At 46.3% G+C, this 17690-nt stretch overlaps 2 protein-coding genes across 2 annotated transcripts; one reads left to right on the top strand and one right to left on the bottom strand.

Annotated features, from left to right (window-relative positions):
- Nucleotides 1–745: 745 nt before the first annotated feature.
- On the top strand, nt 746–6187 carry LOC123132611 (subtilisin-like protease SBT5.3). The gene is made up of 8 exons (XM_044552444.1): nt 746–1135; nt 1246–1343; nt 1464–1628; nt 3003–3111; nt 3951–4491; nt 4576–4673; nt 4786–5031; nt 5147–6187. The coding sequence occupies exons 1-8, from the start codon at nt 906–908 to the stop codon at nt 6018–6020; spliced, it is 2361 nt and encodes a 786-aa protein (XP_044408379.1). The 5' UTR covers nt 746–905; the 3' UTR covers nt 6021–6187.
- Nucleotides 6188–8181: 1994 nt separating this feature from the next.
- Nucleotides 8182–14098, bottom strand: LOC123132610 (protein DNA-DAMAGE INDUCIBLE 1). Its single transcript, XM_044552443.1, has 16 exons — nt 13887–14098; nt 13488–13520; nt 13259–13383; nt 12821–12929; nt 12583–12699; nt 11988–12053; nt 10678–10740; nt 10551–10595; nt 10092–10153; nt 9781–9874; nt 9321–9413; nt 9170–9239; nt 8896–8972; nt 8730–8787; nt 8591–8616; nt 8182–8490 (listed from the first exon to the last, which is right to left on the bottom strand). Exons 1-16 carry the CDS (start codon nt 13950–13952, stop codon nt 8362–8364), a joined length of 1233 nt encoding a protein of 410 aa, XP_044408378.1. The 5' UTR covers nt 13953–14098; the 3' UTR covers nt 8182–8361.
- Nucleotides 14099–17690: the final 3592 nt, after the last annotated feature.

The following is a 17690-nucleotide window of genomic DNA, read 5'->3' as shown; positions in this document are numbered from 1 at the left end:
AATACAAACTACATATATATTCATATGTATGTTTATATTTAACATGTTACATGTTAGTTGATATAATAATACATAAAAAAGCATTAAAAAATATGTACCGAAAAAAATCTAACTATGCCGACGGCCTAGCCGTCGGCATAGATCCGACCAGCGTGCCGCGGATCACTGACGTGGCAGATATGCCGACGGCAGCCGTCGGCATAGGCTCTGCATGGTGCGGCCTGGATCAATGACGTGGCCTGCGGACCTATGCCGACGGCCCCCCGTCTAGGCCGTCGGCATAGCTCTGACGCCGTTAGCCAGGGGGTGGCCGGGCCCCACGTGTATGCAGACGGCCTATGTAAGCCGACGGGAGCTGTCGGCGTATATGTAGCTAGGCCGACGGCCATTCTATGCTGACGGGTGCCGTCGGCTTATCTCTGCGTAACCCGACGGCCTTTGTACGCCGACGGCCAGAACCAGGCTGCCGGCATATCTCCCAGGAAGCCGACGACCGCCGTCGGCATTGTTTTGGCCGTCGGGGTATGGCCCTGTTCCGGTACTGATTATGTGCAAAGAAAATTCGTTTTGGTCAAGCAGATGCCAAATTTACGGAATATACGTTCAGAATGGACCTCCCACGAGATATATCCCCTGGAGGCGTTGATACATTCGAACCTCGCCGGCCGATAACTAACCCCCATGAGATCCAAGGATTTAAACTGTCCCCGCGGCGTTTACGCCGGCGCATGCAGCAGCACAGCCACAGATCGATAGTCCTCCGTCTCGTGGACTAAACCCGCCGCGCGCCCGCAACCACCTCGCGTATATAAATACACTCCCTCCCTCTACCAGAATCCCCGAAGAGATCGATCGATTGCGCGAGAGAGAGGGGACCATCCATCGCGGGCGCGAGGGCCAACAGCATGAGACCCATGGCTTCCTTCGGCGCTGCCGCCTGCTTCGTCCTCTGCGCGCTGCTCCTCGTCCAGCCCGCCCCCGCCGCCGCCGCCGGCGAGAAGCAGTCCTACGTCGTGTACCTCGGCGAGCACGCGCACGCGTCGCAGCTGCACGACCTCGCCGCCGTCGACCTGGCGGCGGTCGAGGGGAAGGCCGCCGACTCGCACTACGACCTCCTCGCCACCGTCCTCGGAGAGTAAGCAGGCCATGGCCGCCGCTGTTTCTTGAACCGATGATCAGGTGTAGATGCGTGCATGGAGGTTGGCTGACGTAGATTTTCTCTCTGTTACGCTCATCGCAATGCAGCAAGGAGAAGGCGCGGGAGGCCATCTTCTACTCGTACACCAAGCACATCAACGGCTTCGCCGCCAACCTCGACGCCGAGCAAGCCGCCCAGATCGCCCGTGAGTAGTCTCTCTCTACCGCCTGCATGACCGCCGTGGTGGATCGACGGCGTTTGCTCCTGAAATATGGTGTCGCCGATCGATTAACTGACTGCTTTCCGGTCGTGATCTAATCTGCAGGGCTGCCGGAGGTGGTGTCGGTGTTCCGGAACAGGGGGTACCAGCTGCACACGACGCGGTCGTGGCAGTTTCTTGGCATCGCCGGGCCCGGAGGCGTCCCCCGCGGAGCGTCCTGGCGCAAGGCTAAGTTCGGCGAGGGCGTCGTCATTGGCAACATCGACACCGGTACTTGCATGATCGGATTTATATATAATCATAATCAATCTGGTTGACTTAATCTGACCACAGATATTTGGGACAGTATATATAGCAGGAAGCCAGAAAATCAGTAAAGTGCCAAAAAAAATTTAGTAGATATACCAGTACAAAAGTTGCCTTAGATTGGATTACCCCGCATGTTACCGCAAAATTAGATATATAATAATTTAAAATGCTAATTCAGTCCTTGCGATTTATTTATGTACGAGATATGAGCACATTCTAAAATGAAATCTCGGCACGAAAAGTTTGTGCATGCCACAGCTAAATGTAATGAAATTTAAAACCCACAGCGAAAAGTTTGTTGCATGGTAAGGACTCACATGCATAGACCTGATGGATGCTAGTGGATCAAGCTAAAATATGTTGATTGAACAACAATTTTGATTATTTCAAAGCATGCCCATTGAGACAATTAGAATTTAGAAGTACTAGTTGGAATCACGCTCTTAAATACTCCCTCTGTCTCATAATATAAGATCATTTTTTCAAACTAACATAGCTTATTATGGGATGCCCATTGAGGGGTATAGAGTTGCACATCCTTCGTCTGTTTAGACTATGGTTAATAGTATAGCCAGGTGTTGGTTGTATGGGCATGTCATGTTAGCATTACTAATTACTCGTACAATAATGTTGACTATAAGGTTGGCAATAAGATTACAATTTTTTCTCAGTTTCTCATCTTTTTCTCTTATTAAATGTTTTTTATTTAGGAGCACGCTAGAGGCGGGCTCTTGCATAAAAGCCACATCTTTTACTTTTTTGCATGTCTTTCTCTTTCACATTGGCAAAAGTGTCGTGTAAACAGGCTTATAGCCTGCTATTGTACTACTTGTTTTTAGTCATAGTGCTATAGAGGAGGTCAGAAGACTAGTCAGAGTGCTGTTGACTTTTTCCCATTCACTAATGGATTCATCTTTATAGCTGGTCTTTGACAGATCGAGTATATAGGACCATCCAATGATTCCATAGTGGCTTCCCATCTGTACATGCAACCATGCTAGATGCTATCCTACCCTACATTCCTGCAGGGTACTTACTTTCTCGACATGCTCATTACAATTCCGATGCAGCCAAAGGATGCACCATAATCCAACATACATACTCCAAACCAATCAATGTCCATCTGGAGAAATTTCCTTGTCCACGTTAAAACGAGCCAGCAGATTTTTCATGGAATTTCTGCGGTCCAAACAGGCCTCCAATTGAGGACCTTTTATTTAACCGTTGTACTGAAATAGTTGTCTTTACTTTGGATTGGAATCTGCCGTTCAAATTGATTTGTATTTCAATGGTGTTGCTGATATATACGTGCTCTTGTGCTCTATGGATGTGAAGGTGTGTGGCCAGAATCGGAGAGCTTTCGGGATCATGGGCTGGGACCAGTCCCCAAGCACTGGAAAGGAACATGCGAGAAAGGCCAAGACGATAACTTCCACTGCAACGCGTAAGCTATCGAACCAACTAACTCTAGTTGTTACACATTTAATTAACAGCCTAGCTAAATCTCCAGTCGACTGAGATTTCTTATGCCTCAATCGATGCTATATTCGTGATATCTTATATTGAGATCTATGCATATTTTTTTAGTCGTTTTCCTTTTTTTACATGTTATGTTACTTGACTCTAAGCTAGCCACGCCCTTAATTAATGCATGCATGCATTCTCATGCTAGTTAGTCACATAACTATGTTCGTTTAGAGCAATGTTTGTGTCCTTTTCAGATCCACACTTGGAGTGCATATTGTGCACGTATGTTTGATCCAAAAAGTTGATATACTTTTGTCTAGTGTAGCACTATAGTTGAGGCCACCACCATGCAGATATGAGCTGTGGGAGAGTAAGACCACCACCAGCTGATGCCTCTAGGGTATCTACTAGTGGTAGTATAAGTGGCAATGATGTATATATATGCATGCTTTGACTGCATGCATCATGTCTATCCTTGAGAATTCCTTTAATCCCAGACGACAGTGACACTGCACTGAGGCTGAGTGGTATATAGTGTCTCCCAGTCCCACCTGTAAGAGATAGCGAGAGAAGAAAGAACAGGTAAAGTTGCATGCCTTTAGGGTTCACTGTATACTCTTGTCTTTTGTCCCTGCACAAATGAGCATAAAGAAAAATAACGAAGAATTTTAGAAACAAGTTTTGAATATATGCTCAATGATGCATGTATTGATCGAAAGGATCATGGACATTCTCCATCAGAGTTTATTCATCGAGCTGTATGGAGCAATTTTTTAATACTAGTTCTGTCTGAACTTTTGGCGCGCATGCATGCAGGAAGCTGATCGGGGCGCGCTACTTCAACAAGGGGTACGGCTCGGAAGGGCTCGACACCAAGGCTCCTGAGTTCAACACGCCGCGGGACAACGAGGGGCACGGCACGCACACGCTGTCCACGGCCGGCGGCTCGGCGGTGCCCGGCGCCAGCGTGTTCGGCTTCGGCAACGGCACGGCCTCCGGCGGCTCCCCGCGGGCGCACGTGGCCGCATACCGCGTGTGCTACAAGCCCGTGAACGGCAGCTCGTGCTTCGAGGCGGACATCCTGGCCGCCTTCGACGCTGCCATCCACGACGGTGTGCACGTCCTGTCCGTCTCCCTCGGCAACGACGGCGAGCCCTACGACTACTTCGACGACGCCATTTCCATCGGGTCTTTCCACGCCGTCCGCCGGGGCATCTCCGTCGTCTGCTCCGCCGGAAACTCGGGCCCCAAGCCGAGCTCCATCTCCAACCTTGCGCCGTGGCTCTTCACCGTCGGTGCTAGCACCATGGACCGCGAGTTCCCGTCTTACGTCGTCTTCAACGGCACAAAGATCAAGGCCCGCTTCTTCCCTAGCTATCTCACAGTTCTTGTTATTGTCATTTCTGGAAGATAGTTAATCAAATTGTTTTGGTGCATGCAGGGGCAGAGCATGTCGGAGACATCGCTCAAGAGCAAGGAGTCTTACCCCATGATCGACTCCGCTGAAGCCGCAGCTCCCGGCAGAGCGGTAGATGACGCGTACGTGTATCATTGTCTCTATATTGTTAATCTTCTATACGACCAAATACTAGTAATGTGCGACCTTTACATGATATGATGATAACGATGATGAATGTGTGTGCGAGTGCAGCAAGATTTGCCTACAGGGGTCGCTGGACCCGACGAAGGTGAAGGGGAAGATCGTGGTGTGCCTGCGTGGGACGAGCGCGCGTGTGGCCAAGGGCCTGACGGTGCTCCAAGCCGGCGGCGCTGCCATGGTTCTCGCCAACGACGCCGCCTCCGGCAACGAGATTATCGCGGACGCGCACCTGCTCCCGGCCACGCACATTAGGCACAGCGACGGCCTCACCCTATACAACTACCTCAAATCCGCCAAGTAAGCAAACCAAACCATGAAAATGAAGCCTACGGCGTAATCTATATTAATTACTGCTTCTAAATAATTGGCACATTTAGATGGATGCATGACGTTGTTTCTGTTTTTTGAAAAGGTCTCCAGAGGGGTACGTTGAGAAGCCGGAGACGACCCTGGAGACGAAGCCAGCGCCGTACATGGCCGCTTTCTCCTCGCACGGACCCAACCCCGTCAACCCGGAGATTCTCAAGCCCGACATCACGGCGCCTGGGGTGAGCGTGATTGCCGCGTTTACGCGCGCCATGGCCCCCACGGAGCTTGCCTTTGACGAACGCCGCGTTGCCTTCACGTCCATGTCGGGGACGTCCATGTCGTGCCCGCACGTCTCCGGCCTCGTGGGGCTCCTCAAGGCCCTCCACCCAGACTGGAGCCCCTCGACGATCAAGTCGGCAATGATGACGACGGCAATCGACGTGGACAACAAGGGCGAGTCCATCCTCAACGCGTCCTTGGCGCCGGCGGGGCCCTTTGCCTATGGCGCCGGCCACGTGTGGCCGAGCCGCTCCATGAACCCGGGCCTCGTCTACGACCTCGGCCCCGACCACTACCTCGACTTCCTCTGCGCGCTCAAGTACAACGCCACGGTCCTGTCCATGTTCAACGGCAAGCCGTACAAGTGCCCCGAGAAGGCCCTCAAGATCGAGGACCTCAACTACCCATCCATCACCGTCGTCAACCTCACGGCCTCCGGCGCGACGGTGAAGCGCACGGTGAAGAACGTCGGCTCCCCGGGCAAGTACAAGGCGATGGTGCGCCAGCCGGCTGGCGTGCACGTGACGGTGAGCCCCGACGTGATGGAGTTTGGGAAGAAGGGGGAGGAGAAGACGTTCGAGGTCAAGTTCGAGACCAAGAACGCCAAGCTGGCCAAGAACTACGCGTTTGGCGCGCTCATATGGAGCAACGGGGTCCAGTTCGTGAAGAGCCCCATCGTTGTCAAGACGGCGGCGTGAACGGGCGACCGGGTAAAATTATATCGATCGAGGTCAAGTTGGCGTTTGATTAGCTTAGGAATGAAGCCACTGTAGAGAGAAACAGACACGCATATGTTATTTAGATCTTTAGGCCTATGGAACAATAATCAAGTGAAGGGGAATAAAGTGGTTGGTAGTTCTTCGCAGTGTTTGCATTGTGCTTTCTCTTTTGAAAGAAAGCTAGCGGCATCGAAACCGGAAGAGGATCTACGACACGCAAGGGCTGGGGCACGCCGATCCCCCGACCTATGCCGAAATTTGGAAACTAGGGTGTTTGCTCTTGTATAACGTTCCTTATATGTGTGTACTGCATTTATAAATAGGAGCAATACAACTGTGGCGTCGCGCACCAAACATCTGATTATAGATGCTAACATAGAAAAATAGCAGGGATGAGCAAAAGCGATTCATTTTGTCCATTCGTGTTGTTTTTGTTGCTTGTTGTCTATTCTTATACACCGTTTTTCTTCTAGTCTTGACCAGCATTTCTATAGAAGAAGGGTCGTGTTAGGCGTCGGTTGATCGGCCCAAATCCTGGCAGGTCGTCTGCCATGCGATATCTCCTTAATCAACCGATCTCTTCTCCCATGTCGCCTTATTCCTCACGTCTCTTTCCCCACTTATCTCGCGTTCGCGCTCCCTTGGTCGGCTCGCAACACGGCCAGCTCGTCTCGTCGTACCTCTTCGTGAACCGACATCACAGCATCCCGTATGTGGTTGCAGCTTCTTGTGGAGGTAGTACCAGCATCTCCGCCAATCGCAACACTAGTGGGCGTCGGTTTCCAGCATCGCCAGGTGTCAGTTCTAGCTTCTTCGGGCACCTGTTCTAGCATCTCTGAGCAAAGGTTCCAACATTCACCTGCACTAGTTCTAACCCGTCGGACAGCCATCACGTGCGGGTGGTTGCAATTTCGCCACTCCCTAGATGCAGCTACCATGGTAGCCGGTTCCAGCTCCCACCATGGTCGTCATCGTAGATTGTCCCAGCACCCCAACCATTAATAGCAGTGTTGCCGGAGCACGGTCGCTGCATCACGGGGTGTGGTTCCAGCACCATGTGTTGTTGGTTCCATCTTCGCGCCTTGCTGGTTCAAGCATGTGGTCGTGGTAGCAGCATCATGCCTGGCCGGTTCCAACACCTCGCCTTGATGGTTTCAGCATGTGGTTGTCGGGATAGCAGCACCGCACATGACGGATCTACAACCGTTGTCCATCACGCGAATTAGCACCACTTGCGAAGGAAGGAGGAGATGGTGGACAATGCCAATGGCGAACCAGTCAAGCCTCAAGACGCTGGCGATCTCGAAGCGGTGAAGATGGTGGTTAGGGCGCCTAAGCCAAGCGATCTTGGAGGTCGACGATTACAAAGACTACCGCGGCCCCAACTGCCTACAGGCTCGCTGTGGCTAGGATGTAGTGCTTGTTGGGATGGGTGTCACTAGATGTAAGCTCGATTTAACCCCCCCTCCCCCCCCCTCAAAATGAAAATTGTACTCAATCCCATTCGAATCGCTCAAATCCCTAATTGGGTATGCCTAAATCAAGTGCCAAATTGATGTCCGAGAGGTAGATTAGATGCCTAGTGTGTGATGTGTAAATCGAATGAGGCCATGATAAATCAATTCCGTCCGGGACAGAGGGCTTACTGCCATTGATGAATGCATGCGGGTGAGGTGATGAGGTTGGTGATCCACGATGCTTGACGTCCAAATCTTGGTGTGTCAAATGTTGATAGATGGGAAAGTGAGCAACGAGAGAGGGCAGAGGGTGGCGGCGCTTTAGGAAAAACACAATATTTCGAGCATGGCTCCTCGGACACCCACGTGACTAAGTTGCATTGCTCAGACTTGGCTGTGGAAAAGGCAGATTCGAGTGTTCCTACTCGGCCAAACCCAGGGTGCAAACAAACAGCCCAAAACTGCATATCAAGGGCCTGGTTGAACCTAATGCAGACTATCAAACACAGGACAAAGTACTAGGCATACGCGCTAAAAGGGAAGTAGGGTTATTCTTGCTTTGCAATAGATTGATTTTGTTCGATCTCAATAACTGAAAATTTAGGAAATGGATGAGAATGAGTACAAAAACAATCTTTTCGATTGTGTTTGCACTCAGTGTCTACAATCTCTGTATCTGATAATGAAAGAAAGAAAACGTTTTTTCTCACTGAAGACAGAATACGAATCATCCCTACCAAGCCTGTATTTGCCACACACAAAGTTTTAGTTCCTCAAATGGAGGATGCCACATCTCCTTGATCAGTGTGTGTATAAATGTTCAAATCGAGAAAATGTTGAGCAGAAGGTCTGCTCTAAATACTCTAACCACCAAACAAGTACCCAGCTGCCTGATCCTCGTTGCCGTTGCACAACTGGAGTGCTTGTATTACAGATGCTCGGTCAAATCCAAGTTCCACGAGCTTTATGACTTTTGCTTCAAAATCTCCTCCCTGACAAGGGTTCTTAAAATGGTCAAGATCAATCTAATTCATGGACTCTCAAAAGAAACAAATGTATAGAAGACCACAATTTTGAAGAAAAAATTGACACCTGTGGAGGAATTACAGCTGGAGCTCCTACAAAGGAAATCAAAGTTGGTCGCAATTAATCAGCAATTCGATAGGCTAAAAGTTATCAGAAGATCACAGTTCTCTAAGTCAAGGAACTACACGAGCACCAGTAAACTAACCTGCAGGAGAGGATGCCAGTGGCACATCAGGAGTCTTCTCACGTGCCTTTGACGATTCCTGGATGATATAGAGTAAATAAGGATATACGGATGATTACTCCTGTGTCTCTAATATGATTACAGGAAAACCAAGGCTGATTTATGCAAAGCAGTAAATTTTGCTTACTCCAGCTGCTCCTTGGCTAGAAGATGCTAGGTTCGACGATTTCTCTCCATCGCGTATATGTGAAGGGATGTCTTTCTCTGAAGATACCATATTAGAGGGATTGAAAAACCGAGACTTGCAAAATTGTAGAAGTAGATGATATAGAATACAAATATAGGGATGTTCAGTATTGCGAAAAAACTAACAATAATATCGAACTTAATAGTCTATTTCATTATGCAATCATCAAGAACTAAAACTAGAGAAAAAAACATGAAATAGGCAAGCTACTAACCATGTAAGAAGGGAACTGACACTTCACCACCTCCTACTCTAAGGACATTGTCCTTTAGGTCAATAATGCACTGCGTTGGATAACAAAATGTGTCATTATGGGATGTGAGTTAGATGCGATGACTTATTCCAAAACTTGGTCATGCAATTACCTGATGTTTCCGCAGCATATCAAGCCCGAAAAGGAATTCCATGTTTGGAGCATCCAATACTGTGAAGGAACAGGGATAGAAAGCATGGCCTATCTGTCCAAACATAGCAACGTATTGTGAATTACTGTCACTACTTGATGAATTCTCATAATGATGAAAGTTATGGCATTAGGTTTGAAGAAAATACTAAAGGCTCTGATTCAACTTAAGGAGTATCCTTTTTGTGGAACATAGACAACATATTGTAGAACAATCAAAATTCATAATTTTGTACCCGAGTAATGAGTTTGGTATTATATTATTACTATGTCTCTCTAGGCTAAATAATGCTTGTCAGACTGCAAATTTTTCAATGACTCAAATAGCATTACAGTGTGTCCAAAGTCATGGCGCACAAAATGGGTCATTCTCAAAAGGACTGGAAATTTTGACGTTCGTACAGCAATTTACAATATCAAACCTTTATAGCTGCTACATGTATTCTTCCAAGTATCTCCGATTGACCAACTCCAATAGCAACCCCTCTGTAACGCTGATCAAGGAGCCTGAGTAACCTGCAAATGATACTCGATTATGTGATCAGTTGTATATGGCATGGAATGCATTTCAGCGAATGTCCCCAGTGAATGATTTACATTCACGTGTACAGTAAAATTCCATTGTATGATGAGATAAACTCTTAAATATGTATGACTTCTACACGCAGAATGATCATATGAGATATGAAAGACTAAACAGTTGCAATAACAACATTTTAATTTATAATCGTACCCACAACGTTCAGCGCAGTCTTTTGATATGATGGTTGACTGAGCTCCACTGTCAACAAAGGCCTGTAGATGAAAGAAAAGCTAAGAGATCGCGTATACAAAACGAGTAGCAGGAAGCAATCAAGCATCTGAATAAATCCGTATCCAGTTATTGCATATCCTTTAGTTGGTAGACTGCTAGTACACAAACGCAGTAATAGAAAGGAAGATTTAACTTTCAAGAATAAACTATTGGGGTAGATAATACAATTGGTAGTAATAAAATATTGTGTTGCAGTTATTTAGCTAAGATTGATGCGATCAACAATGATATATGAAAGGAGTTATAGCAAAGTCCATACAAGGTCTCTGATATTCAAAATATCATTTAAAAATATTGATTGGGCTTTTGAGTACAGGCAATGCTCAGCTGTTCACCATGCTCGTTATCTACAAATAGATATATGAAATAACATAATACCTTCAAAGGTACTCCGTTGACTTCCATATCCACATACAACATAACCTGAAATAGAATGCTGGTCAGTTAATAAATAAGAATAGCATGTAAAATAGAAACATACTGACTTACTAAAGAGTCAACATACCACTCGACCAAATGCTTCAGGATTATGCTCTATAGCAGCCTCCCAATTTTCATCAATGCCTTTCTGAATGACAAATTACAAGTACTCAGAACGTCAGGTATTTAACTAAGATTGCTGAGGTGAACAGGAGTATAAAACACAGTAAGACAGAGCAAAGCTTTTGTGTGCACATCATTTTACATAAAAAGCATATGACATGGTAACAACTACTCCCTCTGTTTCTAAATATAAAACTTTATAGAGATTTCAATACAGACTACATACGGATGTATATAGACGTTTTTTAGAGTGTAGATTCACTTATTTTGCTCCATATGTAGTCCATATTGGAATCTCTAAAGAGACTTATATTTAGGAACGGAGGGAGTAATAATATTTTAATATTATCCAACCATGAAAGCTAGCAGAAGTTACATACTTACATGCATGAAAAATGAAATTCCCCTTTTGCACTATGCATCACTCTGACTCTTCATTATATTCAGTCCCATGTCTATTCCTATGTTTATGATAAGCATTCTTAAGGCTTGTTTGGCATTGTTGTGGATTTTGATAACCCCATTGGGTTGAGCTGCTTTTAGATAAGAACATGTTTGGCTAAATTTTTCTCTTGATGAAGTTGCAAACAAATACATTTTTGTTTTTGTTGTGGGTCCACAAGACATCAAGAGACAAACATATCCATATAGGCATTGTGTAGGTTATGTTAGAGATAGGAAGGTTAAGAAAAGGAATAACTCAAGTTATTGGATATGGTTGGGTCTATTAGAAAGAGTAGTTAAAGTAAGGAAGAGCCCAACTGAAATAGGAATGTAGAGTTATGGTTCAGACTTGAGTTTGAACTGAGATCCAACTTGTGGATCAAGTCAGATGCTCCCGAGTATAATAAAGGTCCAATGTGTATGTAAACCTTCGAACAAGCAATGAAATAAATAAAAATGTTCTCTCAGCCTCAGCCTCTATTTCCACGTCAGGAAAGAGCCCTGTCGGCAGATTGTTGAGGGTGAGTGGACCTTTACCCTAACCAAATTGCCTTGCTGCGGACCAAGGTTCATCTTCTCTATCGCGGAGCATAGTGAATGAAAGATGAGGACAACAATTGGTTAACCAAATTCATTTACATTTAGTTTGATTAACCTTCTTATGACTGCTTCTCCACAGCGGCTTAAGAAATAAGCACTGCCCTCTAAAATAAATAAGCCATCCTTGGGTTGGTCATGTAATGATGATTGTGATATTTAACATTCGCCTCGTAACATATGAGAAGCCTAAACAGTCAACAGGTGTTATCCTCACAAAAAAGTTTCTACCTGCCGAATTGCAGCTTCAATTTTCTTCTGAGCCTCGACATCAAATGGATCGGCATACAATAAGGCCTGAAAAAAATCATAATCATCAATGACTTAACCTATTATTATTCAGCAAGTTTGCAAAAATAGAACACAGCAAGAAAAAGAACATGGAACTACCATCTCCTGAAGTGGTCCAATATATATCTATCTAAGAGAGCTTACAAGATGTGAAATTTTACAGCATATAGATGTAACAGCATGGAAATATATTTATACAAATGCTATGGAATTAATGCAAGAAGAAGCATATTTCTCAACTTTGTCACTAAGAACATCAAATAACTATCAGGGGGGAAATAGTTTTGCTAAGTCTCAATCGACTGAGATTTTCTTATCGATTCAGAAAAGTGCAATTTCAGTTTACTGAAAAGTGCAACTTGCACTTCTTGTTTCAGAAAAGTGCAAAAAGGTGCAACTGGGCAGAAAAGTGCAAGTTGCATTTTTCAGTTTTCTGAATCGATTGAGACTTAAGAAAATCTGAGTGGATTGCTTAATTTAGACTTAAATAAATACACCCAAATAAAAACTAGCGATTAGCCGATGAGATACTCACAAGCTCTTCTTCCTGTTTGCGTTTCAGTTGTAGTCTTTGTTGGTGGTGTGACCGCAAGATGTTTTGCAACTCAGTGGTGTCATCTCCAAGGATGGCTTGAGCTAATGAAGGGTCATTCTGCAAATTAAAAAGATATCAGTTTAAACAAAAATAATGGACATATTTTCTGCAACTAACATCTGGGAATTGTAACCTAGCCAATATTGATAAATCAATGAAGCTACCAACAAAGCTTTACCTGAAGGAGTTGCGCCATAAGTTGTGAATCGCCACGAATATGTTGTTGGAAAGCTTGAGGATTTACTGCCGATCCATCAGGATTTAACCTCATAATATCCTGAGATGTCCTGAAATTTTTGACCCAAGAAATTAACTAGTAGAAAGCATTGTCACTGCAGTGGCACTAAAATTCACGAGGATTAGTTAAGCTAAAATATGTAGTGCATCTTTTTCAACATCATGGCAGTTCTGATTTGTGATTGTGATGTACCAAAATCATAACTGACAGCTACAAAAAAGAAAACCAGCTCGACGTACCAATAAAAGAAAACAAGACGTCACATGTAAGACCAGAAGCATCATATCAGGCATAACGAACAGCAGGAATGTAAGTATGTAACCCCTCAAGAAATTCCCTAGAGAACAACCAGAGATGTCGGAAAAACAACAACCAAACCTATTATTGGAGGCAACCATCATCACAAGATCACCATCATGGACTCCGATGGCGCTGAGCTTCTCAGCATTGTTCATCTCCTTGCCATTGAAATGAAGCAGCTGCTGCTGCAACGGCACTTGAGTCTAGCCACGCAAAGACACCCAAAACCAAACAATGTGAGGTCAAACCAGCCAAGGCAAAACCTGGAAGAGAAACCTGAAGAAAGATTCCGCTGGCGCCGGCTCACCTCCACCTCAAGAAGCGCCTTCAAATTCTCCACCTGCAAAACACGCAGGGCGCACAATTCAGCCAAAAGCCGCACAGATTTCGCGTCCATGGATCGCAATCACAGCTCAGTTTTAGCTCCACGAGCAGAAGACTCGCACGATTCTAGCCAAACCAAGATACCGCAGCTGTCGCAGCTAAAGATCCGATCGAACTCTACGCCTAAGCACGAGGCACCAATACGCCGAGGGGAGTGAATTGCGGGTCGCTGCGAGGTTCCCGCTTTCTCGCCGGAATTCCTCGGCCTTCTCGCGAGCTCGCCACCCGAATTTTGGCCCAAAGAAGCAGCCTTTATTGCCCGTCGAGATCGAGATGGGGGAGAAGTACAGGAGGGACCGAGGGGGGCGGGACGGAGGCTTACGGATTCGTCGGGGTCGACGTCGAGGTTGAGAAACTGCTCGTCGGCGGTCATCACGGTGAGCTTCATCTCGCCGCCGCCGGTTGGAATCGCCTAGTCCTATGCCTCGGCTGTGGACAGAGGGAAGGAAGGAGGCGAGTCTACGGGCGTCAAATCGCGCTGCCTTCTTGCTTGAAGAAGTGGTAAAGAATCCTGACCCTGAGTCCCTGACGGTGTACCGCTGGGGAGTCTTACTGACAATACGTTCCAGGCCGTCCGATCCACGTACCTGGAGCTGGAGGCCCAACTCCAGCAGGAGAGGATATCTGCCTAGAAAAAACTAGTTGTGCCTTCCTAAAAAAAAACTAACTGTGCCAGGGTGGACGTCCTTGAAAAAATGAGCTTAGAGCAAACTCTAGCAGATCCCGCAAAAACATGTTTGACTAAAATACCCGCCATTTTACGGCACAAGGACAAAAAATCCATCCCGACCAAGTTTCGAAAACGGCTCGTCCCGTATATATTTTTACGGGGAGCTTAAAAATCAGCCTGGTGCCTCCATATGTCCGGTCCCCCCCCCCCCCCCGCCGCCCTCCCTGTCATTCCCTCTATCCCTCGTGCGACTTGGCGGGAGGGAAATTTCAGCTTGTGCCTGTCATTCCATCGCCACCCCCACCGCAAATCTCCAGCGATTTTTGCATCCCCCGGACACCTCGCGTCGTGGAATGGGTTGATTAATGATCGTGATTGGTTTGAGTTGTATGTTTTATTTTGGTGATGTCCTATGAAGCCCTACGTATCGCGTGAGCGTGTGGGATTATCGTTGTAGGGTGTTGCAATACATTCATAATTCGCTTATTGTGGGTTGCATGAGTGACGGAAACACAAACCTGAGTAAAGGGGTTATTGTGGATGGGAGTAAGAGGACTTATTACTTAATGCTATGGTTAGGTTTTACCTTAACGATCTTTAATAGTTGCGGATACTTGGTAGAGTTTCAATCGTAAGTGCATATGATTCAAGTACGAAAAATATGTTAGCTCATGCATCTCCCTCATATAAAATTGCAATAATGATTACCGGTCTAGTTATCAATTGCCTAGGGACAAATTCTTCTCTTATGCTACAAAAAGCTCTCTACTGAAACAAACTAACTTTTATTATCTTGCAAAGTACTCCTAGTTTTATTCTTGCAAAGTAATTCTAGGATTACACCTACAAAGTATTTCTAATTTCATACTTGCTCTAGGTAAAGCAAACGTTAAGTGTGCGCAGAGTTGTATCAGTGGTCGATAGAACTTGAAGAGAATATAAATTCTACCTTTAGCTCCTCATTGGTTCGACACTCTTATTTACCAAAAAAAAATCTACAATTGATCCGCTGCACTTTTCGGTTATTGAGGGTTGAGAAAGGGGGTTTTGCCATGGAAACAGTGCCAGTAGCTCCGAATGCACGGGCTCCGCCTCAGTTTTAGGTGGGCCGAGTGTTAGAGTATATTTCTCCCTAAGTGGTTTTGATGATTGATGACAACATATTTGCGTACTAATCGTGTGGATTGAGCTTCTCGGACTATCAAGCATATGGCACAAGACGATTCGTGCCCCTCGGAGTTCCAAGAGAAGATGGTTTTCTTTCCCGCGTTTCTTTTCTGGTGCACTTAAGTCCTAGGGAAAACCGTACTATCAAGAGAAGGTCTACATCGGAAAGGTTTGGGCGGAATCAACACGTACAGTCTTCTTGCACCCATCGCCCCCTTCCATTTCCTTGGAGTTGTCCCCCATTTGCATCGGAGTAGGGGAGAAGAGCCACAAGGGGTAGTACCGCTGGCGGCAGCGGTAGTACCGTTGTAACCACCGTTCGCACTATCGCTCGTGGCTGGGACCTCGATTCGTCGTGTCGGGTTCTACGGTGGTGCCTACGGGTTACTACCGTGCTACCTGTTTGTCCCTAGAAAATGGGCAGTTATAGCAGCGATAGTACCGCTTATAGGCGGTAGTACCGCCCCTACTACCGCGGCTACCACCGCCCGTTCCTCTGTTTTCTCCCATGTTCTTCTTTCTCTTGTGCATCCTGTAAAGGGCGGTAGTACCGCTCTTAGAACGGTAGTACCGCTCGTCTGCGAGCTGTGAGATGCATAACGGTTGGATTTGTCCCCCCTACTATAAAAGGGGGTCTTTATCCCCAAGAAGACTTGCCTCTTCCTCCCCCAAACTCCATTGTTGCTCCAAAGCTCATTTTAGCCCGACTTCTCTCCCTAGCCGATCAAACTTGTTGATTTTCTAGGTTTTGGTTGCGAAGGCCCAGATATACACTTCCACCAAGAGAAATTTGATTCCCCCACCAATCCCTTGCGAATCTTGTTACTCTTGGGTGTTTGAGCACCCTAGACGGTTGAGGTCACCTCGGAGCCACAATCCATTGTGGTGTAGCTCTGTGGTATCGTTGGGAGCCTCCAATCAAGTTGTGGAGATTGCCCCAACCTTGTTTGGAAAGGTTCGGTCGCCGCCTTTAAGGGCACCGCTAGTGGAATCACGACATCTCGCATTGTGTGAGAGCGTGAGGAGAATACCGTGGCCCTAGTGGCTTCTTGGGGAGTATTGTGCCTCCACACCGCTCCAACGGAGACGTACTTCCCCTCAAAGGGAAGGAATTTCGGTAACACATCCTCACCTCCACCGGCTCCACTTGTGGTTATCTCCTTCCTTTATTTTGTGCAAGCTATTGTTGTGTTGTATCCTTTGCTTGCACTTGTTGTTATTGTTGTTAGCATCATATTTGTTGCTAAACCTAATTTGTGAATAAAAGCAAAAAATTGGTGGTTGCTTATTCACCCCCCTTAGTCAACCATATCGATCCTTTCAATTGGTATCAGAGCCTCATCTCTTTATTAAGGGTTTCACCACCCGAAGAGTATGGTTGACACCGGGGAGGAAGTGCCCGAGGCCGTGGAGTTGACTTTGATCACACGAGACGACTTAAATGAAGTTGTGGCTTCACTTAAGACGTCCATGATGACCGAAGTCAAGTCCATGCTTAAAGAATTGCTTGAGGGGATGAAAGCTTCTCCCGATCCTTTGCTTGTGGTTAATCCCACCGCATCGGAGTCAGAGGCCAATCTTGCTAAGGAAGCGGCTAAAGGTACTTATGTTTCTTCCCCTCACGACAAGAATGGGATGGGAACCTTTGCCTCGGTTCCCCCTCCCCCGGTCTATGGAGGATCAGTCCCTACACCTCACATTAATATCATGGTCCTCCTCCCAAGCTTGTTAAAGGTGATTTTGCTAATTGGGTCTTTCGCATCAAGTCTCATTTGAATCATAGCTCAACAAACCTTTGGAGAATCATTAAGCAAGGCTTCTACCCGCATGATCCAAACAACTTCACCCCTAGAGAAGAAGTGGACAATCAATACAATCACTCCGCTTTGTTCATCCTTGAAGATGCGGTCCCACACAAAGATCTATCCCACCTTCGTCCCTTCACTCATGCAAACGATTGTTGGGAACACATTGTATCCATGTACAAGGGGAGATCAAGCATCCAACAATCCAACTTTGAAGTGGTCCTTGATGAGGGTGATGAATGTGTGATGCTAGAAGATGAGGATCCGCGTGATCTCTACCGGAGGGTGACAACTCTTGCGGTTGCTCTCCAAGACCATGGGAGCAAGGATACGGATGACACTTGTATCAAGCACAAGTTTCTCAAGGCCATCATGCCATTCAACAAGGCCATGTCTTCCGTGATTCGTTAAAGGCCGGACTTTCACACCTTAACCTCAAGTGAAGTGTCGGATGAGTTTATTGTCATCAACATCATGAACAAGA

This window comes from Triticum aestivum, chromosome 6A (assembly GCF_018294505.1).
Source record: "Triticum aestivum cultivar Chinese Spring chromosome 6A, IWGSC CS RefSeq v2.1, whole genome shotgun sequence".
Taxonomy (NCBI): Eukaryota; Viridiplantae; Streptophyta; class Magnoliopsida; order Poales; family Poaceae; genus Triticum; species Triticum aestivum.
Note: the sequence above shows the minus strand (reverse complement) of the source record. Positions and strands in the feature narration are given on the sequence as shown.